Source organism: Ranitomeya imitator, chromosome 3 (genome assembly GCF_032444005.1).
Source record: "Ranitomeya imitator isolate aRanImi1 chromosome 3, aRanImi1.pri, whole genome shotgun sequence".
NCBI classification, from domain to species: domain Eukaryota; kingdom Metazoa; phylum Chordata; class Amphibia; order Anura; family Dendrobatidae; genus Ranitomeya; species Ranitomeya imitator.
Window position 1 is genome coordinate 496,939,602 of NC_091284.1, and position 24,090 is coordinate 496,963,691.

Genomic DNA, 24,090 nt, shown 5'->3' on the forward strand with positions numbered 1-24,090 from the left:
TGATGGCTGTATCCCGCACTGCCGATTAAATGACAAGCCACGATAAAATAAAGAATTGCTGGCTTAATATCAACGCACTTTAGATCACTCCGAGACCTTTTTTTGGGTTATCCTGAAGAAGGAGTCAGAGTGACCCTATAGGTTATTTATACTGAAAATATTGTAAAGATAAAGCGAGTACAGCTTAAGCGTGTGTGCACATTGAGTCTTTTTTTTCTGAGTTTTTGGAGCAGATATTCCAATTTAAAGTGCATTTAATTTAACTTTTAAGATATATTTAGAACTTCAATGTATGTACTAGAACTAATCATTAAGGCCTGGTGCACAAGATCTGGAAGTAGCAGCACTTTGGACACACTGCATACCGATTCATCGTGTTCAATTCATTCTATGGGTGAAATTTCTCTTGCGGAGACCAGCGTTTCCGGAAGAGAAATTGACATGTTGCAGTCTGGAAAAGCGCGCCGCATGTCCGTTTCCGTAGGTGAGCATCGGGTGTCTGTGGACGCATAGTGGTCATGGGATTTCTTGAAATACCATCCACTATGCTGTAACATCTGGCAGCTGCGGGTTTGACGTCCAATCTGCATTTATTGATAGTGACATTCATTTTAGGGTATGTGCATGCAAGGATCAACCCTGCTAAGTGTACGCTCGCATTAGCGTTTTGCGTGTTTGCGTCGGGCGCCGCAGCGGCAACGCATGCGTCATGCGCCCCTATATTTAACATGGGGGGCGCATGGACATGCGTTGTGCTGCGTTGTGCGACGCATGCATTTTTTTGCCGCAAGCGTTGGGCGCAGAAAACGCAACAAGTTGCATTTTTGTGTGTCCAAATTTCGGCAAAAAAGGACGTATGCGTCGCAAAACGCAGCGTTTTAGCGTGCGTTTTGATGCGTTTTTATTTGCGTTGTGTCGCCGACACAGCGGCGCACAACGCAAATGTGAACATAGCCTAAGCTGTCTGTAAGGGCACATATCGGTAGGTCGTAGGAAACTGGATAAAATTTTATCTTGTTATCTGTGATCTGATTTCTTCTCCAGAGAAATGTTTTTCTTATATGTAAGTTAGCTGTTAAGATCTATGGGATGGACACATCTGCACAAGAATCCGCCTCCAGAGTTTATTATAAATGAAATGGGGCACTACCAGTGTGATAAACATAACTAACACCGAACAGGAGAACTGAACTTTGTCTCATAACAAACCTGTTACAATTCAGCAGAGCTGTACCTTCTAACAATATTGTAAACCTGGCTGCCTGTGAGATGGAAGCTGAGAGGAACCTGCAGATGTGTCAGTAGGCCGGGATCACACATGCAAGAAATACATCTGAGTCTCGCATGGTAATACCCGGCATTGCCCCCATCACTCAGGAGCGGAGAGTGCGGCCGCATAGCAATACATGCTCTCTTCCAGAGAGACGGCGGCAATGCCAGGTATTACCATGTGAGACTCGGACGTATTTCTCGAATGTGTGATCCTGGCCTTATAGTCACACACAGCTCTGCAGTGAGATCAGAAGAGCAGCCATTACATATCACACTGTTACACCTCCTGTTATTTAAAATAAGCTTTGTAAGCAGATTCTCATTCAGATCAGAGTCCGGGGCAATAGCCCTCAACAGTGCACTCACATATACAAGAAAAAGGTGGATTTCTCTTAAATAAGACATCAGATTACAGATAACAAGGTATCATTTTATTCACCTTTCTATGTATTACCTGCATGCCTATGCAGATGGCTTAAGAGGGTTGATCCCCAGACGCCCTGCAAGGCTCCCAGGATATAGGTACATTTAAAGCTTACATTTGGAATGTAAAAAACTGGATTATTTGTCATCAGCTAAAAGAGACAAATAAACATTATGACCTTTTATTACTTCGTAAAATAACAAAACACCAACATCAACTTTATGTTCATTAAATCAAAAGTAACAATTCTTTTTAATAAAAAAACAACATACCGTAATAAACATTTGAAAAAAACTGTTCTACGTGCAACTGTTTTTATGGTGGGCTACCAGAAGATTGGAAATGACTTGTTTTGAACATACAGAAAAATAAAACCCCTTATTGATGTGTTAGAATACTTTACATTTTTGAGTGGCATTTATACACTTCTATAAGCAGATCCAAATGTGGACTGACACAAAAAAGAGTTTAAGGGCCTCTAGACATGTGTGGAAGGTATTTATGTGTTTTGTAAGAGTCACCCATGTGATTGCAGTTTGAGGCAGTAAATTCTCAGTGTCGACATCTTATGATCTTCTGCAGCTTTGCAACTGGCTTGAATTCAGTAGAACATACGCCACTTCCTAAACAGAATATTCCTTAGGCTTTTCAGATTGCACATGATATCCTTGAATATAAATCACATCCCCTCTTATCACATATAACTGTTCCATCTAAACATATCTGAACATATCCGAATTTTTAACAGTCTTGTAACAAAGCAGCGCCCCAGCAGTCTTGTCTTTTCCTTTGGTATGATTGAGCTCCCCAAGTCTAAGGAGCCCGATGGTTTAATAAAAGGGCTACAAGGTAACGGGGTAGAGAGAATACGTTTTATTTTGTAGTAAAGAATGAAAAGAAAATGCACGCCTGCTTATGTAGTATCATGTCAGCTTTGTTTGATCACATGAACCTGCAAAGCAAAAACATAGAAAATGTAATATATACAGACATGGAGCATTATTTGCAGTGAATACTTTTTTCCTATTAATTTTACCCTGTCAGTTTTATTTCTGTTACTAAATTGATGATCCACTTTTGACTTAGATATTATATATGCTATATGTCAGCAAATATAACATATACTTGTTTTTCTATATCAATACATTATCATTTCACCAGATATAATAACTGTTCACATAGCACAAGAAATACAAACAAAACCAACAAGGTTGTGATACAATTGCATAAAAATAATATTTACTGAAATATACAAAAGAACACAATTACATAATGTTAAAAATAGTGTATGGTGGGTGAATCCAAAAAAAGATACAATAACTCATATGCACATTGTACATAAGACTTAGATATATGTATTATAGAAGCAGATAAATGAAGTAAAGTAGGAAAGCAGCAAATAGTATCAGATATTAGACTTTAGTACTGGGAGTCCCGACTTACAAATATCTAAGTTACATATGTCCCTTAGTGACCAATGTCAGATCTTAAGGGGAAAAAAACTAACATACCTCACTGTTGACCTCTTCAGCTGTCGTCTGGTCCTCTTTCCGCCATCGCACTCCATAGCTCTGGCCTCTTCACTACAGGCCGGAGCTCACTGTGCATTGTAAGGTCACATCATCACAACCTTATGACACACAGCAAGCTCCGGTATGGACGCAGATGGAAGTCTTGGCCTATTGTGAAGAGGTCAGAGATGCAACGTGACCAATGACGCTAAGACGACAGGACGACGAGGCGAGTATTGATAAGAAAACCCCCACTAATACTCACCTCTCCGGCTCTCTCCTTTCTGCTGCCACGTGCTGCATTACCAAGTCTTCCAGTCGCGTCCAAGCCCCGCGGCATAATGTCGCAATGTTAATGTTGCGACTTTATGATGCACAGTGACTTACAAGGCCTGCACGCAGCCATTAGTCCTGTCCTATAGTGTAGAGGCTGAAGATGTGGTGCATCCGACGACAGAAGGAAGAGGAATGGAAACCATTCAGTAGAGCAGCAGAGGTTAAAAAAAAAGGTAAATAATTATCTCTCTGGGCCCTACTGTTCAGTCCTCTTCTTTCAGCTTGAAGACCATATACTGGAATCTAATATACTTCAATGTACTATTTGTTGCACTTGCACTTTACTAATATATCTGCAGCATGGGTACAATGGATATATGAATTAGGCTAGGGCTACATGGCAACATGTATGGCGCAACACAAATTGCAAAGACGAATTCCACCTTTGGATGTAATGATTTCCCATGGAGTTGGGCTGCGACCTGAGATACACTGTGAGAGTCACATGCTTCCAAATGTATAGGACTTTGTCGCTTGTCACAAGTGACAGACTCGCCATAGACTTCAATGCAAGTCACACGCGATAAGCAATTAGTTTGCGACTTCTTGGCAACTTGGCTCTTATTTATGGCCAAATCTACTTTTCAAAGATCAAAGTTATTAATAGAATTGGTGACCTGCAATACTAAGACACGTTATCAATTTTTTGGTTATTCAGTTCAGAAAAAAACTAAGGTTTTGGGCGATCGTATTACAATGTAAATTTATATGAAGGGACAGTACAGAGATTTTTCGAATCCTCTTTTTACACCTAGGCCTGCGATGGTGATAAGGGGACATCCTCTATGTCTACAAGAAAAAAGGTTTAATCATCACAGACATAAATCACATTCTTTACAGTTAGAGCAGAATGTCAAGATGGTCTTGGTACCTTGCTTGAAAAATATAATATTACAGGTTATGGGTACTTAATATGGTGAGGGGCCGTTGATCCAGGGAACCAGTCTAATTGCAGCATGGGAAGGAACTTTTCTAATTAATATGGGCAATTAGAATCTGCCCCATGGGGTTTTTGCCTTCCTCTTGATCGACATGTTAGGCTATAGGTTGAACTCGATGGACTCATGTCTACCTTCAACCTTAAAAACTATGAATAGCTAGCGCGTAACATGTTGCTATGTAGCCCCAGCCTTGGTGCACTTTTTTTTGGCTTCAACCACCATATGTTTTTTAATGTGTCTGAGAAGTTGGTTTTAATCTTGCATAACTGTATTCATTTGTATATTCAGTGAAGAAATAATATTTTTATGCAATTCTATATTACTTTTTTTCTCACCCTATTTACTATCATTCTTATTGCTTGGTCTTAACATGTGCTTATTTAGGTAGTCTGCATAGCATTTTTTAAGATTGTATACACAATTATTATTCATTTCTTTACTTAAATCTCTATCACATGTTACATTACTACAGAGCACCATATTTATCATTCGTGCTTTTGCTAATTATTTTGACTGTTAGTTACGTTTCATACATCTACAAATTACCTTACTGCTATCCTTCCTCTCCTACTCCTGGAAAACTGCTCATATGTTGTATGATTCATTTTTATTGCTTTTTAAAGTTTAATTTATATAGCTTTTTAGAATAATTGAAACTTGTTTGTGGGTTGTTTGATCATCTTTTCTGTACGATTACACATTATATATGACTGGAGAGAGCTATATATATATATATATATATATATATATATATATATATATATATATATATATATATATATATATATATATATATATATATATATATATATATATATATATATATATATATATATATGACTGGAGAGTGCGGTTTACCTGCAGATTTACAAAAATCAGTACGACTTTCCGCAACGTGTGCACGTAGCTTTAGGGAATATTTAGCTTTGCCTTAGATAAAAAGACCTAAATCCTGTAATTTGGTAATGTTCAGTTGTGGTGTATACCATTCACTAGTAGAAAAAGTTCTCACTATAAAATGCAGCTTCTCAGTAATCAGTGAGCGCACAGGCGAGTAACATTTATACTTACGTTTTGCGATCCTTTTTCAGGCTGGTGTTGGAAACCGTTCCAAATGCTTGTCCTTGTAGAAGGTCTGCCGCTGCCTTACGTTTATTAAAAGCACTAATTTCTTCCTGCAATTCTTTTCTTTTGTCCTCTAGACTTGTCCTTTCATCATGATGGTGTCTCTTCAGCTGCTCAAATCTGTTCTGAAGCTGTATAAATCACATACCTTATCAATATTCTGTAAAAGATATCCTTATAAGCACTACCAAACAATGGTAAAAACGTGTCCATGCCGACGTGCATCTAGACAATACATGTAATACATAGGGATGTTTCTCCTGCATATACATTAATTTCTTCAAGCCTCAGTCAGACATTTCTTCTGTGTGTGAATATTACCTATAAAAGGTTTTTCCCATTGCAGACGGTTGCCTCTACGTCCAGGTTTCGCTCAATGGAAGTGAAGCCATAGATACAGCAGAGTCGCTGAGCTACACCTTGTCCGTGAGTATCAAAGAACTAAATAGGGAACTTGGGAGTTACAGAATCAGTGTTACTTCTGTAACTTCCATTCATTTCTTTTTTTAAAATCAAACTATTTTTATTGAACAAACCACAGTTTATACATTTTACATTTTCATACATACAGTAAAATGACAGACATAAAAATCTGTGCATTTAACAATGCAGGCACCCTATGTATAATTACATTACAATGTACGGACCATCGGGTAACCTCCATTCCACGTCTCAGACAATGTCCCAATCCCCAAGTAAGCCCCTCGCCAATTAATCCCCAAGACCTGTTTTCTCTTTGCCGCCACAGCACCCACTGAGAGGGGACCCACCCATAGGAACAGAATCTAATATATAATTGCCTAGAATACTACTTCCTGCAATTTGTGCCAACTTCCGGGGCTTTGTCCGGAGCTAATGTCCGGAGCTAATGTCCGGAGATAAGTGACGTCAACAGTGTCCAGTGTCTGATTGGTTGCCGCCTGCTGCGAGCGACCAATCAGAAACGTGCCGTACTGTGACACACTCCGCCCGCCATTTTGGTGTGATTTTTGAATTTTTACCTCACAGCAAGTTTCTACTGCGTGGAGGCGGGCCCAGTGACGTTGCTCTTCAAGCTCCTGCCGAATTTCGTCAAAAAAATGATAATACCATTTACCAAAACTATATATATTTAGTTGTGAAGTGGTTCAGTGACATTTTCACACCAATTTTGAACTTTTGTTTGGTGTTTTCTCCATATACTGCCTATTATTTTTGTTCTTTCTTACTATTATTTATTAATTGTATTATTCTTACATTTGAATAAATAAAGTATATATGGATTCTAGACTCCCGATTCTTTAGAATCGGGCTGCCATCTAGTACAGAATAAAAGGGGAAGTCCGTCTCTTCTCCTCCACAGTTGGTTTCCTGTTCCTAGGGGATCCTGCAGAAGAAAGAAGAGTACCTAGGCTTATGCATGCCGCCTGTGCGGTGTCCATGTGAATGGCTGGGGCTGCGGCACCAGAAGCAGCGTCCGGGTAGCCCTGCCGGTCAGTCTTTCCCCTCGTCTGGCAAACAGATCGTCAGGCCCGATTCTGGGGATAGCCGTCCGGGCTCACGCAGAATGCGGTGCAGGGCAGGCACGGAGGCAGAGTGTAAGCGGCAGCCGCCTGGCGTCTCCACAGGCAATACTTCCGGGTGGTGGCTGCGCATGCGCACTGGCCGATGCATCATTCCTGAATCGGAAGTGCTCGGAGTGCTTCCAGAGGTCCGGGGAGGCATTCTCCAAAGAGGCGGTAAACATAAAATCCGGCAGCTCCATTGCGGCTGGCGTGCTAAAGGATGTCTTCCCCAGGGGAGTCTGAGATTGCACTTCCACCGCTGGTGCGTGCGACGCACAGCATTATGAAGAGCAGAAGTGGACGCCTCCAGAATCGGTACCTTATTGCAAGCTTCACTGGGTGAGTGTGATTTAACTCTGCCTATTAAGCCGATTCCCCGTCTTTCTGTGTACCTCCCTTCCAGGCTAAGAAAACAAAAAAATCCACACATAAAGAGTGTACCTTCTGCACGCAGCCCCTTCCTGACGCCTGACCTAAAAGACTGTGCCAGGGTTGCATCAGCCAGACATTACAAGGGGAGGCTATGTTGGTATCTGTTGATATATGGATGATGATAAAGGAAGAGCTCCAGGCCTTAGAATGGTCTAATAGACCTGAGAAACATAGTGACAAATGGGAAATGTTACCCGTCTTCAGTTCGGAATCCGGGAGTGATCAGGTCAGGTTCTCTGGTCTGACTCGTCGTCGTCGTCATCATCTGATGAGGAAGGTCGTTAATGTTTTCTCATTGAGAAACTTGGTGAAATCAATGTATAGACAACTTGGTGAAATCAGTCAGGAATACCATGGGGTGCTCAGACGCAAAAGAAACCAGGTCTACGCAAGACATTATGTTTGTGGGTCTAGCACAGAAAAAGAGGAGAGCCTTCCCGGTTATTGCAGCAGTGAAAGATTTGGTAAAGAAGGAATGGGACAAGCAGGGTCAATGAGGGTTCCTCCCTTCATCTTCTAAAAGAAGGTATCTCTTTAGCGATGATGAGTTAACAACCTGGTTCAAAGTCACCAAAGTGGATGCAGCGGTGGCGTCAACGTCTAAACACTCGTTCCTGCCTGTGGAGGATGCGGGCGTTCTATCTGACCCGCTAGACCGCACAGCAGAGACATTACTAAAGATGGCATGGGAGTTGTGTACCGGAGCCTTTAAACCAGCTATATCCAGCACATGCACAGCAAGGTCAATGCTAGTTTGGGTGGACCAACTGGAGGAACAAATCAAGGAAGGGGCGTCTAGGGAGAGGTTGTTATACTCCATTCCATTGATCAGGGGGACCACAGCGTATCTAGCGGATTCTCTACGTCTGGAGGCTAGGTCGGCTGAGTTAGTTAATTCTGCTCGTCGTGCTCTGTGGCTGAAAAGCTGGAAAGGTAATGCGCAATCAAAAGCTAAATTATGCGCAATCCAATGCCAGGGTGAGTTCCTGTTAGTACTTGATGAAATCCTCACCAAGGCGGGAGAGAGAAAGAAGAAGTTTCCTAACCAGTCTGTTCCATCCTACAGGAGAAGGTTCAGGAAGTGCCCGTTTAGTAGGAGAAAGCCTTATGAAAACAGGGATCGCTGGGACACAAAAGAGGTCAAACAAAAAGTGTCCCTCTTTAGTGGATCCTCTTCCAGAAAGGGTAACATATTTCGTTAGTCCTGACCCTCCAGTGGGAAAGGGAAGGAAATCACTTCTAGTTCTTGGATCCTGAACTTAGTAACATCTGGGTTGAAGCTGGAATTTCATCAAATTCCCCAGGATTCCTTCATAATGACCTCTCTTAAATCACCCACACAACAAGAAGCTCATGAGTTAGAAATTTTGAGTTTGTTACCTAAAAATGTCCTGATGGAGGCCTCGGGGGATCAGGAGGGAAGTGGATTTTATTCCCCTTTGTTCCTGATCTCCAAACCGGATGGTTCATTTAGGACTATAATAAATTTGAAGAGGTTAAATACTTTCCTTTGTAACCACACTTTCTAAGGCTAGGGTCACATTGCGTTAGTGCAATCCGTTTAGCGCTAGCAGATTGCGCTAACGCAATGTTTTTACCGGGGCCGCGGTAACGTCCCCGCTCTCGCAGATCAAGCAGCGTCCGCGGCGCGCCACAAAACACCGGCGCATCGCTAGCGCGTGCCAAACATGGAACGCGCTGGTGCTGCGCGTTCCCATTGCCGTGAATGGGCGCGCTAACGGTAACGTCCCCGCTCTCGCAGATCCCCGATCCGGGGAACGGACCGCGGGCGCGCCTCGGACGCTGCAAGCAGCGTCCGCGGCGCGCCACAAAACACCGGCGCGTCGCTAGCGCGTGCCGAACATGGCACGCGCTGGTGCTGCGCGTTCCCATTGCCGTGAATGGGCGCGCCAACAGCCTCGTTGCACGGCGTTAATTTCGCCGTGCAACGCTGTCCGTTAGCGTGTTCCCATTAACGCAATGGGAACCAAGCCTAAATGATTAGATCCGCTATTAAACTTTTATTTCCCAGATGTGTGATGGCTGTTTTGGATCTGAAGGATGCGTATTATCTCCTCATACATGCCGAATACCAACAGTATCTCAGAGTGGCAGTCATCTTGGGAGGTAGAAACCAGCATTTCCAGTCCGCAGCAATGCAGTTTAGTCTTTCTGTGGCTCCTCGGGTGGTCACAAAAGTGATGTTAGAGGTGATGGCTTACGTACGTCAGCAGGACACACTGATTGTGCCATATTTGGATTTATTGGTAGTAGGGAAATCTGCCTCCCAATGTAGAGGTCATCTGGCTGATACGACTTCATCCTTACAGGCGTTGGGGTGGATAATCAACTTTGACAAATCCAGACTTGGCCCGGTAACCCTTCAGTCTTTCCTGGGTCTACACCTAGATTCAGTAAGTCAAAGGTGTCTCCTCCCAGAGTCAAAAATGTTGGTAATAATAACAAAGGTTAGGACAGCAATGGATAACCCTCGGATGACCTCACGAGATGCCATGTCCCTTCTGGGGTCCCTTACCTCCTGCATTCCAGTGGTCCAGTGGGCCCAGATTCAGACCCGGTGCCTGCAGCAGGAGATCCGAGGCGCCGAGGAACGTCTGCAGGGTCACCTAGGGGGTAGTGTGACCTTGTCAAGGGAAGTGATAAACTCCGTCTTGGTGGTTGGAGAAGGACCATCTTTCTAGAGGGGTTCCTTCGGTAGTAAAACCATCCAGGATAATGACTACTGATGCTAGTCCTGATGGATGGGGGGCTCATATGGGGGACAACCTAGCCCAGGAATAGTGGGACACAAGGGAGGCGGATGACTCCTCAAATTTGAAAGAATTGAAAGCAGTCAGTCATGCATTGCATCACTTTCTCCCACAGCTCCGAGGATCTCATGCGAGGATCTTGTCAGACAATACAGAAACGTTTTAGACCGGTGGGGACCGCCATCTTTTTGTCTAGGCCCGAGTGATGCCTGTTCCAGGATGTAAGGACTGCGCTTTGAAGGCGTCTTGAGTAGTGATGAGCGAATATACTCGTTACTTGAGATTTCTCGAGAATGCTTGGGGGTCGAGTATTTTTTAGTGCTCAGAGATTTAGTTTTTCTTGCCGCAGCTGAATGATTTACATCTGTTAGCCAGCAAAAGCACATGTGGGGATTCCCTAGCAACCAGGCAACCCCCACATGTACTTATGCTGGCTAACAGATGTAAATCATTCAGCTGCGGCAAGATAAACTAAATCTCCGAGCACTAAAAAAAAAAATACTCGGAAAACCCCCGGGCATGCTCGAGAAATCTCGAGTAACAAGTATATTTGCTCATCACTAGTCTTGAGTGGGCCTGACTCCAACGTACACTTGGGATGCAGGATGTCATCAGTCCTAGGATCCTCATGGCGTATCTGATGGAGGTCATCTTCCTCTTTAACGCACAGATCCTGCTTCTGATCTCCTCCTGATTCACGTGGGGTAGGTAGGACATCCTGCGATGGGAATCGAGGAGGACCCCTAAGAATACTTTCTGGGTCCCTGGATGTAAATTGGATTTTTCCCAGTTTATTTGCCACCCTAGATCCTCCAGAACTTTTATAGTGTGGGATAGCTGTTTGAGGTGTATAGCAGAGTCTGCTACTAGCAGGATGTCATCCAGGTAGGGGATCACGAGAATCCCTTGCTTCCTCAGAAAAGCTGCCACCTCAGTCATTATTTTCGTAAAGATGCACGGGGCTGAGGATAGGCCAAATTGGAGGCATGTGAACTGGAAATGATGGTTTGAATCATGATGGTATAGAGCGAACATCAGATATTGGCTGTGGTCTGGGTGAATCGGCACATGATAATACACATCTCTTAGATCTAAAGTGCACATGGTGTTGTCTCTATGAGCTGGATAACAGATTTTATTGTCTCCATTTTGAATCTTTTGTATCTTACCCACTGATTCAGGGGTTTTAGATTTATGATGGTGCGATATTTGCCCAAAGGCTTTTTTATGGAGAATAGGGAGGAGCAGTGGCTCTGATCTATTTCTACAATAGGTCCTGGCTCGACCACACCCAATTCTTAGAGATTTCTGATATCTGTCCAGAGCCTGCTTAGCGCGGAAAGGGATTGGGGTTTGGTGATGCAAAACCGATGGGGAGGGAGATGGGCGAAATCTATCCTGTAAGCTTCTCCTATGGTTTGCAGGATCCATTTGTTGCCAATTATGCCCCCCCACTCTGTTTGAAAAAACTGCAGTCTCCCTCCTACTTTCCTGGCGTTCCTGGGTTATAAAAGCGTTTATGAAATGCAGTACTGGACCTGAATAAAAAGTGAGTTTTAGTTGATATATGACAAAACTGGTGATAGGTTCCCTATAATAGATGAACAGTTTATGTGCTTCTCCCATGGGTGTTAAAGGGGTGTTCGCATGTCCAACAACCTAACCCAATATGTTGTAGGTGTAATAATATTAGCAAATACTTCCAATTAGGAATGTAGTATAGTTTTTTTAGATTTGCTATGTCGCTTACCCCATATGCAGGGCATTGCAGTAGCTTAGGTATCCATGGCTACGACCACTGTCACTATAGGAGTGGTCGTTCCCATGGATACCTAAACTACTGCAATGCCCTGCACATGGGGTAAGCGACATAGCGAATCAGAAGAACTATACTACATTTCTAATTGGAAGTATTTGCTAATATTATCATCATTACACCTACTACACATTGTGATAGGATCTTGTAGTTGGGAATACCACTTAAAGGAATCATACCCTTGGTGCTCAAGATTGACCACAGATTCTCAATTGGATTAAGGTCTGGGTTTTCACTAGGCCACTTCAAAACATTTAAACGTTTCCCCTTAAACCATGCGAGTGTTGCTTTAGTGTATGCTTTGGGTCATTGTCTTGTTGGAAAGTGAACCTCTGTCCCAGTCTCAAATCACTGACAAGACTGAAACAGGTTTTGCTAAAAAACATCCCTGTATTTTGCACCATCCATCTTTCCCTCAACTCGGACTATGGCTAAAAAACATCCCCACAGCAGCATGATGCTGCCACCACCATGTTTCACTATGGGGATGGTATTCTTGGGGTGATGAGCTGTGTTCGTTTGGGGCCAGACCTAGCGTTTACCTGGGTGGCCAAAAAGTTCAATTTTGGTCTAATCTGACCATGTCACTTTCCTCCATACATTTGGGTAGTCTCCCACGTCTTTCGGCAAACTCAAAACGAGCCATACAATTTGTGAGTAAGTAAAGGCTTTTTTCTGGCCACTTTTCCATAAAGGCCTCCTCTATGGAGTGTACAGCTTATTGTGGTCAAGTGGACAGATACTCCAGTCTCTGCTGGGGAACTCTGCTGCTCCTTCAGGGTTACCTTTGGTCGCTGTGCTTTCTCTCTGAATAGTTTTGGTGGGCTGCCCTTTCTTGGCAGGTTTGTTGTGATACCATGTTTTCCATTTGATGATAATGGATTTGATGGTGCTCTGGGGGGATCATCAGAGATTTGGATTTTTTTTTAATAACTCAACCCTGATGATTTGTACATCTCAATAACTTTGCCCCAGACTTGTTTGGAGATCTCCTTGGACTTCATGGTGTTGTTTGATTAGTGGTTCCTCTTTCTTAATGGTCTTGCAGCCTCAGTGGCCTTTCAGAAAAGGTGTGTATATACTGACAGACCATGTGACACTTAGATTGCGCTCAGGTGGACTTTCTTTCACTAAGCATGTGACTTATGAAGGTAATTGCTTGCTCCAGAAATTTTTAGGAGCTTCTTCCCAAAAGGGGCGAATACATATGCATATGACAATTTTTAGTTATTGGATCCCACAACTTGAATGCCTATATTTTTCTCACTTCTCTTCACCAACTTAGTCTATTTGGTGCTGATGCATCATAAACAAATCAGATTACAAAAATATTTAAACACAGGTTGTAGGGTAACAAGATAGGTAAAAAGCAAATACATTCGCAAGGCACTGTAACTTCAATGTGTCTGCACTTTTATTGGCCAACAATTGAAAAACTATGAGCACTGCTATATATTTGCACAAGTAGTCTAATCATATCGGGTACCGTATAGCAACTTGTTTTTCCTATTTTTTTTTCCTGGAAGAGAGCAATTTTGGAAAACTCCTTTAACCCCTTTACCCCCAAGGGTGGTTTGCACGTTAATGACCAGGCCAATTTTTACAATTCTGACCACTGTCCCTTTATGAGGTTATAACTCCGAAACGCTTCAACGGATCCTGGTGATTCTGACATTGTTTTCTCGTGACATATTGTACTTCATGATAGTGGTAAAATTTCTTTGATAGTACCTGCGTTTATTTGTGAAAAAAACGGAAATTTGGCGAAAATTTTGAAAATTTCGCAATTTTCAAACTTTGAATTTTTATGCAATTAAATCACAGAGATATGTCACACAAAATACTTAATAAGTAACATTTCCCACATGTCTCCTTTACATCAGCATAATTTTGGAACCAATTTTTTTTTTGTTAGGGAGTTATAAGGGTTAAAAGTTCACCAGCAATTTCTCATTTTTACAACACCATTTTTTTTTAGGGACCACGTCTCATTTGAAGTCATTTTGAGGGGTCTATATGATAGAAAATGCCCAAGTGTGACACCATTCTAAAAACTGCACCCCTCAAGGTGCTCAAAACCACATTCAAGAAGTTTATTAACCCTTCAGGTGTTTAATAGGAATTTTTGGAATGTTTAAATAAAAATGAACATTTAACTTTTTTACACAAAAAATTTACTTCAGCTCCAATTTGTTTTATTTTACCAAGGGTAACAGGAGAAATTGGACCCAAAAAGTTGTTGTCCAATTTGTCCTGAGTACGCTGATACCCCATATGTGGCAGTAAACCACTGTTTGGGCGCATGGGAGAGCTCGGAAGGGAAGGAGCGCTATTTGACTTTTCAATGCAAAATTGACAGGAATTGAGATGGGACGCCATGTTGCGTTTGGAGAGCCACTGATGTGCCTAAACATTGAAACCCCCCACAAGTGACACCATTTTGGAAAGTAGACCCCCTAAGGAACTTATCTGGATGTGTGGTGAGCACTTTGACCCACCAAGTGCTTCACAGAAGTTTATAATGCAGAACCGTAAAAATAAAAAATCATATTTTTTCACAAAAATTATATTTTTGCCCCCAATTTTTTATTTTTCCAAGGGTAAGAGAAGAAATTGGACCTCAAAAGTTGTTGTCCAATTTGTCCTGAGTACGCTGATACCCCATATGTGGCAGTAAACCACTGTTTGGGCGCATGGGAGAGCTCGGAAGGGAAGGAGCGCAGTTTGACTTTTCAATGCAAAATTGACAGAAATTGAGATGGGACGCCATGTTGCGTTTGGAGAGCCACTGATGTGCCTAAACATTGAAACCCCCCACAAGTGACACCATTTTGGAAAGTAGACCCCCTAAGGAACTTATCTAGAGGTGTGGTGAGCACTTTGACCCACCAAGGGCTTCACAGAAGTTTATAATGCAGAGCCATAAAAATAAAACAAAATTTTTTTCCCACAAAAATTATTTTTTAGCCCCCAGTTTTGTATTTTCCCTAGGGTAACAGGAGAAATTGGACCCCAAAAGTTGTTGTCCAATTTGTCCTGAGTACGCTGATACCCCATATGTGGGGGGGAACCACTGTTTGGGCGCATGGGAGGGTTCGGAAGGGAAGGAGCGCCATTTGGAATGCAGACTTAGATGGAATGGTCTGCAGGCGTCACATTGCGTTTGCAGAGCCCCTAATGTACCTAAACAGTAGAAACCCCCCACAAGTGACACCATTTTGGAAAGTAGACCCCCTAAGGAACTCATCTTGATGTGTTGTGAGAGCTTTGAACCCCCAAGTATTTCACTACAGTTTATAACGCAGAGCCATGCAAATAAAAAATATTTTTTTTTCCACAAAAATTATATTTTAGCTCCCAGTTTTGTATTTTTCCAAGGTTAGCAGGAGAAATTGGACCCTAAATGTTGTTGTCCAATTTGTCCTGAGTACGCGGATACCCGATATGTGGGGGGGAACCACCGTTTGGGCGCATGGGAGGGCTCGGAAGGGAAGGAGCATCATTTGGAATGCAGACTTAGATGGATTGGTCTGCAGGCGTCACATTGCGTTTGCAGAGCCCCTAATGTACCTAAACAGTAGAAACCCCCCACAAGTGACCCCATATTGGAAACTAGACCCCTCAATGAACTTATCTAGATGTGTTGTGAGAACTTTGAACCCCCAAGTGTTTCACTACAGTTTATAATGCAGAGCCGTGAAAATAAAAAATCTTTTTGTTTTCCCACAAAAATTATTTTTTAGCCCCCAGTTTTGTATTTTCCCAAGGGTAACAGGAGAAATTGGTCCACAAAAGTTGTTGTCCAATTTGTCCTGAGTACGCTGATACCCCATATGTTGGGGTAAACCCCTGTTTGGGCGCACGGGAGAGCTCGGAAGGGAAGGAGCACTGTTTTACTTTTTCAACGCAGAATTGGCTGGAATTGAGATCGGACGCCATGTCGTGTTTGGAGAGCCCCTGATGTGCCGAAACAGTGGAAACCCCCCAATTATAACTGAAACCCTAATCTAAACACACCCCTAACCCTAATTCCAACGGTAACCCTAACCACACCTCTAACCCTGACACACCCCTAACCCTAATCCCAACCCTATTCCCAACTGTAAATGTAATCTAAACCCTAACCCTAACTTTAGCCCCAACCCTAACTGTAGCCCCAACCCTAACCCTAACCCTAGCCCTAACCCTAGCCCTAACCCTAGCCCTAACCCTAACCCTAGCCCTAACCCTAGCCCTAACCCTAGCCCTAGCCCTAACCCTAGCCCTAGCCCTAACCCTAGCCCTAACCCTAATGGGAAAATGGAAATAAATACATTTTTTTTTATTTTTCCCTAACTAAGGGGGTGATGAAGGGGGGTTTGATTTACTTTTATAGCGAGTTTTTTAGCGGATTTTTATGATTGGCAGCCGTCACACACTGAAAGACCCTTTTTATTGCAAAAAATATTTTTTGCAATACCACATTTTGAGAGCTATAATTTTTCCATATTTTGGTCCACAGAGTCATGTGAGGTCTTGTTTTTTGCGGGACGAGTTGACGTTTTTATTGAAAACATTTTTGGGCACGTGACATTTTTTTATCGCTTTTTATTCCGATTTTTGTGAGGAAGAATGACCAAAAGCCAGCTATTCATGAATTTCTATTGGGGGAGGCGTTTATACCGTTCCGCGTTTGGTAAAATTGATAAATCAGTTTTATTCTTCGGGTCAGTACGATTACAGCGATACCTCATTTATATCATTTTTTTATGGTTTGGTGCTTTTATACGATAAAAACTATTTTACAGAAAAAATAATTATTTTTGCATCGCTTTATTCTCAGGACTATAACTTTTTTATTTTTTTGCTGATGATGCTGTATGGCGGCTCTTTTTTTGCGGGACAATATGACGCTTTCAGCGGTACCATGGTTATTTATATCTGTCCTTTTGATCGCGTGTTATTCCACTTTTTGTTCGGCGGTATGATAATAAAGCGTTGTTTTTTGCCTCTTTTTTTTTTTTTCTTACGGTGTTTACTGAAGGGGTTAACTAGTGGGACAGTTTTATAGGTCGGGTCGTTACGGACGCGGCGATACTAAATATGTGTACTTTTATTGTTTTTTTTTTTTTATTTAGATGAAGAAATGTATTTATGGGAATAATATTTTTTTTTTTTTTTTCATTATTTTGGAATATTTTTTTTTATTTTTTTTTACACATTTGGAAAATTTTTTTTTACTTTTTTACTTTGTCCCAGGGGGGGACATCACAGATCAGTGATCTGACAGTTTGCACAGCACTCTGTCAGATCACTGATCTGACATGCAGCGCTGCAGCCTTCACAGTGCCTGCTCTGAGCAGGCTCTGTGAAGCCACCTCCCTCCCTGCAGGACCCGGATCCGCGGCCATCTTGGATCCGGGGCTCAAGCAGGGAGGGAGGTGAGGAGACCCTCGCAGCAACGCGATCACATCGCGTTGCTGCGGGGGGCTCAGGGAAGCCCGCAGGGAGCCCCCTCCCTGCGCGGTGCTTCCCTGCACCGCCGGCACATCGCGATCATCTTTGATCGCGGTGTGCCGGGGGTTAATGTGCCGGGGGCGGTCCGTGACCGCTCCTGGCACATAGTGCCGGATGTCAGCTGCGATAAGCAGCTGACACCCGGCCGCGATCGGCCGCGCTCCCCCCGTGAGCGCGGCCGATCGGCTATGACGTACTATCCCGTCCAGGGTCAGATAAGCCCAGGGCACCTCGACGGGATAGTACGTCTAAGGTCACAGAGGGGTTAAAGTAAATTGTGTAGTATGAACAGGAACAGAACTCAATGTATAGCTATGCATGCTCTACACTGGAATTACATGTGGTCCTCATTTGTCTAGTGACTTGTAAGTAATTATTGGGGCTGGATGAGGGTTTGATTTAAAAAAAGCTAAGCTATTGCATTGTAGGATCTAGCAACGTCCAGATTTGTTTGGCCTTGTAAAAAAAAAAAACGGTCAATACTAAAAAAAAAAAAAAAAAAAAAAAAGGTCAGGAATGGATTTTGTACCTCTCTCTCTGCCTCTTTCAGCACAGTCTCCTTTTCTCTCACTCTTTGCACAAAGGTCTGTCTCATCTCTTCCTCCTTCCGCTGCAGATCCTCGAAGAACTCTTGTCGTTTGGCTTCATATGTTTCTTGTAAACTGCAGTACAAATAAAATACATTGTGATTCCATTGAACTAAAAATGACCCCAAACATCATACCATTCCACAAACATTACATTTTTTAATTTCGTTCTTTCAGTGCAAGGTGCCAACAAGAGGTGGTCATTCACAAGGACCTGATGCTCTACAGATCTGTGTTCTCATTGCAGATATGACCATTATTCCATCCATAGCTTGTTCTGGTTGGACACAGATTTCATAAAATATAGTTTGTTGTTAAAGGGATCTGTATCCTTCGCCTATACACAAAATATAGCACATCAGTACAGAAGTCAGTCAGGTTATGGAGGGCAGGTATCGGTACATGATACACGACGGTTTTGTATTCAGCAGTGCTATGAGGCCTATTTCTCTAAAGCAGAAGTCCGTTTGGCCCAATTTTTTTTACTGTAACTTCAATATAGTGCAGTTACAGATGAAATACAGTTGCTCAAACACTAGATGGCAGCATACATTCAGTGACAGAATTACAGATTTGCTGCTCTGGTGCTACTTACACCAATCAAATGTTTCTTTCTAATGAAACTGTAACATGCAAGTACTATCACTTCTAACTCAATATAATATAAAGTATTGCATATTTATAGATATTACAAGAGAAAGTATAGTCCTATCCAATGCTCAACTGCAACCTAATGAAAACATGTCTAACAGACAGTATTGTGCTATTCATGCAGCCACAAAAGCATACTGACTGTAATTTTCAGTGGAAGGCGAATAACTGGAGGCTGCATTTGATGTTCTCTGGTCACCCCATTAACTGACACCTACTACACTCCCTGACAGAAGTTATGTCGCTTATCCATGTTATGTAAATAAAAGCCTATAACCCTGATGTTAAATTCATCCGTTGGTTGAGTAAATTATTCTTTTGAAAGCAGAAACCCTCCGAAATGTGGTTTAGGTTAAGAAAATAAATTGGCATCAATGCAGAAATATTGATCAGTTAATGGACACAGAATGGTCAGATTTTGACAAGACAAAAGTTTTGTCGCCTTGTCATATAATGCACCCAGTCCTAGTTTACATCCTCACCTGTGCTCAGTAAATGATCAGTTAGTGTGTGTATAAAAAGAAACCCAGCACCCCAGACCTTCATTTGAACTGCAACTTGAGCTCTGACAACATGCCAAAAATCCACCCTGCGACCAAAGCCTGGATTATCAAGAGGCTGAAGACCAGATCCACTGCAGAGGTGGCTGGCAGCTTTAATGTGTCTCAGCGTCGAGTACAAAGAATTAAAAAAAAAAGATTTGAAGAGACTGGAGATGTGTTTGACAAGCCCAGGTCCGGCAGACCCCGCAAGACAACTGCTCAGGAGGAACGCTAGTTGGTTAGAAGATCCAAATCAAGCCCCTCTTCCACTGCAGCAGAGCTCCATCAGGCCTGGTCACCTCAGGTCCCTGTGTCAACTAGAACAGTTTGTAGGATTCTGTCTCAAAATGACCTCCATGGTCGAATCAGTGCCCAGAAGCCAGCACCAAATAAAAGGCAAATAAAAAACCGTGTGGCATTTGCAAAGTCCCACAGCCTGCTAAACAGATGGACGCTGGAAAAGTGGCAGAAGGTGGATTTCTCTGATGAATTTTCAGTAGAATTACACCACACCTACCGGAGCCCGTATGGATCCAAAATACACCCACAAAACAGTTACATTTGGTGGTGGAAAGATCATGGTCTGGGGTTATATTCAGTATGGGGGTGTGCAAAACATTTGCAAGGTGGAAGGCAATATCAATAGCCTAAAATATCAAGTAGTATTAGCTACCGCTATTCCAAATCATAAGAGGGGTCAAATTCTGCAGCAAGATGGTGCTCCATCTCATACATCCATCTCTACAACAAAGTTCCTCCAGGCAAAAAAGATCAAGGTGCTCAAGGACTGGCCAGCCCAGTCACCAGACATGAACATCATTGAGCATGTATAGGGTAGGATGAAAGAGGAAGCTTGGAAGACAAAACCAAAGAATCTAGATGAACTCTGGGAGGCATGTAAGACTGCATACTTTGCTATTCCTGATGACTTCATTAATAAATTGTATGAATCATTGTTGAACCGCATGGATGCAGTCCTTCAAGCTCAAAATATTAAATATGACTAATAGCACCACAACTTCATTTACCAATGTTATGAAACATATATTTCTATTTTAAGTTAATTATTTGTTTGAATATCACATTACTTTCTGTGGGCAACAAAACTTTTGTCTTGCCAAAATCTGATCATTCTGTGTCCATTAACTCAGGGGTCCCCAACTCCAGTCCTCAAGGCCCACCAACATGTCATGTTTTCAGGATTTCCTTAGTCTTGCCCAGGTAATAATTGCATCACCTGTGCAATGCAAAGGAAATCCTGAAAACATGACCTGTTGGTGGGCCTTGAGGACTGGAGTTGGGGACCCCTGCATTAACTGATCAATATTTCTGCATTGATGCCAATTTATTTTCTTAACCTAAACCACATTTCGGAGGGTTTCAGCTTTCAAAAGAATAATTTATACAACCAATGGATGAATTTAAGGTCAGGTTATAAGCTTTTATCTACATAACATGTAACATACAGTATATATCTAGTCTCCTGTCAGATTTCCTGAAGAGGTAGGTTTTCAGGTTCCGTCTGAAGGACCCGAATGTGGTTGATAGTCGGACGTGTTGGGGCAAAGAATTCCAGAAGATGGGGGATATTCGGGAGAAGTCTTGGAGGCAGTTGGGTGAGGAGCAAATAAGTGAGGAGAGAAGGAGGTCTTGGGAGGACCGGAGATTACGTGAGGGAAGATATCGGGAGATTAGTTCAGAGATATATGGAGGAGACAGGTTAAGGATGGCTTTGTAGGTTAGTATTAGTCATATGAACTGGATACGCTGAGGGAATGGGAGCCAGTGAAGAGACATGCAGAAAGGGGAAGCGGAGGAGTAGCGAGGAGAGAGATGAATTAGTCAGGCAGCAGAGTTCAGGATGGACTGGAGAGGTGCAAGGGTGTTAGCAGGAGGCCACAGAAGAGGATGTTGCAGTAGTCGAGGCGGGAGATGATGAGGGCATGCACAAGCATTTTAGTAGATTGAGGGTTGAGGAAAGGACGGATTCTGGAGATATTTTTGAGCTGGAGGCGACAGGGGGTGGAAAGAGCTTGGATGTGCAGTTTGAAGGACAGGGCAGAGTCAAGGGTTACTCCAAGGCAGCGGACTTCCGGTACGGGGGAAAGCGTGATGTCGTTAATTGCGATAGATAGGTCAGGTGAGGAAGATCTATGAGATGGAGGAAAGATGATAAGTTCAGATTTGTCCACATTGAGTTTGAGGAAGCAAGAGAAGAAGAAGGAGGATATATATGGCTGATAGACATTCCAAAATTCTGGACAGCGAGGTGACGTCTGGGCCAGAAAGGTATATCTGAGTGTCATCAGCATAAAAGTGGTACTGGAATCCATGAGACTTTAGGAGTTGCCCCAGGCCAAGTGTATAGATTGAGAAGAGTAGGGGTCCTAGAACAAAGCTTTGGGGGACTCCCAACAGGGAGAGGATGGGATGAGGAGGTAGTGTGGGAATGGGAGACGCTGAATGAGCGGTTGGAAAGGTATGAGGAGATCCAGGATAGGACGATGTCTTTGATGCCAAAGGAGGAGATCTGTAGTAGGAGGCAGTGGTCAACTGTGTTGAAAGCAGAGGACAGGTCTAGAAGGAGGAGTACAGAGTAGTGTCCATTAGCTTTGGCTGTAAGTAGGTAGTTAGTAATTTTGGTCAGGGCTGTCTCAGTTGAGTTATGGGGGCGGAAACCAGATTGTAGATGGTCAAAGAGCAAGTTAGATGAGAGGTGGGAGGAAAGTTCAGCGTGGAAGATTGCAACGAAACATAACAGATGGCAAACTTCTTTGTATGTGATCATTTGCAGCATACCACACATAAAGCAGTTATATAGTGCTGGTCAAGAACTAGAATGCTTACCCGGTCCTACACCAAGTCTCATATAGTGCTGGTCAAGAACTAGAATGCTTTCTCGGTCCTTCACCAAGACTCAAATAGTGCTAGTTAATAACTAGAATGTCTTCTCGGTCATACACCAAGACTCATATAGTGCTGGTCAAGAAGTAGAATGCTTTCCTGGTCCTTCACCAAGTGTCATATAGTGCTGGTCTACAACTGTAATGCTTTCCCTGTCCTTCACCAAGCGTCAAATAGTGCTGGTAAAGAACTAGACTCTTTTCTTGGTCCTACATCAAGCCTCATATAGTGATTGTCAAGAACTAGAATGCTTTCACGAGGCTACCGCAAGCCTCATAAATAGGCAGGACGGTGGCTCATTGGTTAGCACTGTTGCTTTGCAGCACTGAGGTCCTGGGTTCAAATCCCACCAGGGACAACATCTGCAAGGAGTTTGTATGTTATTCCCGTATTTGCGTGGGTTTCCTCCTGGTCGTCCGATTTCCTCCCACATTTCAAAATCACACAGATAAGGAAATCAAGATTGCAAGCCCCAATGGGAACAGTGCCAATAATGTCTGTAAAGTGCTGTGGAATTAATGGCGCTATATAAGGGATTCAAATAAATATATGGCTTGTCAAGAGCTGCGAGGCTTTCCTGATCCTACACCAAGTCTCAAAGAACTAGAATTTTATTTCCTGGGCATACACCTCATATAGTTCTAGTCAACAATTAGAATGCTTTTCTGGTACTACACCATGCATAATAAGTGATAGTAAAGAACGAGAATGCTTTCCCAGGCCTACATCAAGCCTCATTCTAGTTCCTGACCAGCACTATGGTATATGCTGTTCTGGACCTATTTCAAGCCTCATATGCTGGTCAAGAACTAGAATGCTTTTCTGGTACTACACCGATTTTCTATGAGGTAGTAATGAGGAGTGTCTACTAGACAATATACACATTTTTCAGGGGTCCTGTTATGTAACAAGTTGGTAATTCCTGGAATACTGTAAGGACTCCCAGTGTCAGGCTTCCTTCAGATCTCCATCTTCCTTATTCGGATATCCATGTATGTTTTGCTAATAGAGACCATTAGAGAACACACAACTAAGATTCCCTCATCTAACACACAAAAGTCCCAGCCGCAGCTGCTCTCAATACTGTAATGTCAGCCCTGGTGACCGATATAGCTGGAGAAAGAAGATGGGACAGTGGTTCAATTGTATTAATTGTCCTCTTCTGCACAGAAGTCTCACATTACACCAAGTACTACTGGTAATAAAATCTGCATTAATTAGCTATTTATTTTTATTAACCCTAAGGCTGTGTTCACACGTTGCGGTTTTTTCGCGGTTTTTCCCGATAAAAACGTTATAAAACCGCAAAAAAAAAATGCATACAATAAGCATCCCATCATTTAGAATGAATTCCGCATGTTTTGTGCACATGATGCGTTTTTCTCCGCGAAAAAAACGCATTGCGGCAAAAAACGCAGCATGTTCATTAATTTTCCGTTTTTTTTTGCGGATTTCCCACTCCAAAATGCATTGGGAAGTGTCCGGAAAAAAACGCTGCAAAACCGCAGCAAAAACGCGGTAAAAACGCATGCGGTTTTCTTGCGGATTTCATGCAGAAAATGTCCGGAATTCTCAGGAATTTTCTGCAAGAAATCCTGAACGTGTGCACATAGCCTAAAAGCTATATTACTAAATGAGCTCCAGGTTCTTTTGTGCACCATACTGACAGATGAAAGCTGTCTAGGAGATTGCCATTAAAGCTTGTCAGAGTTGCACCAGATTCACTAACGCCATTTTA

General features: G+C 42.6%; 1 protein-coding gene across 2 annotated transcripts in view; it reads right to left on the reverse strand.

The window, feature by feature from the left end:
- Positions 1-2,546: 2,546 nt before the first annotated feature.
- Positions 2,547-24,090, reverse strand: part of LOC138670379 (septin-10-like) — a 119,520-nt gene continuing 97,976 nt past the window's right edge. For both annotated transcript variants that reach the window (XM_069757645.1, XM_069757646.1), the window contains 3 exons: positions 18,198-18,330; positions 5,556-5,740; positions 2,547-2,648 (listed from right to left, as the gene is read on the reverse strand). In XM_069757645.1, coding sequence (XP_069613746.1) covers positions 2,639-2,648; positions 5,556-5,740; positions 18,198-18,330 — 328 coding nt within the window. In that variant the 3' untranslated portion in view covers positions 2,547-2,638. The remainder of the gene's footprint in view (positions 2,649-5,555; positions 5,741-18,197; positions 18,331-24,090) is intronic.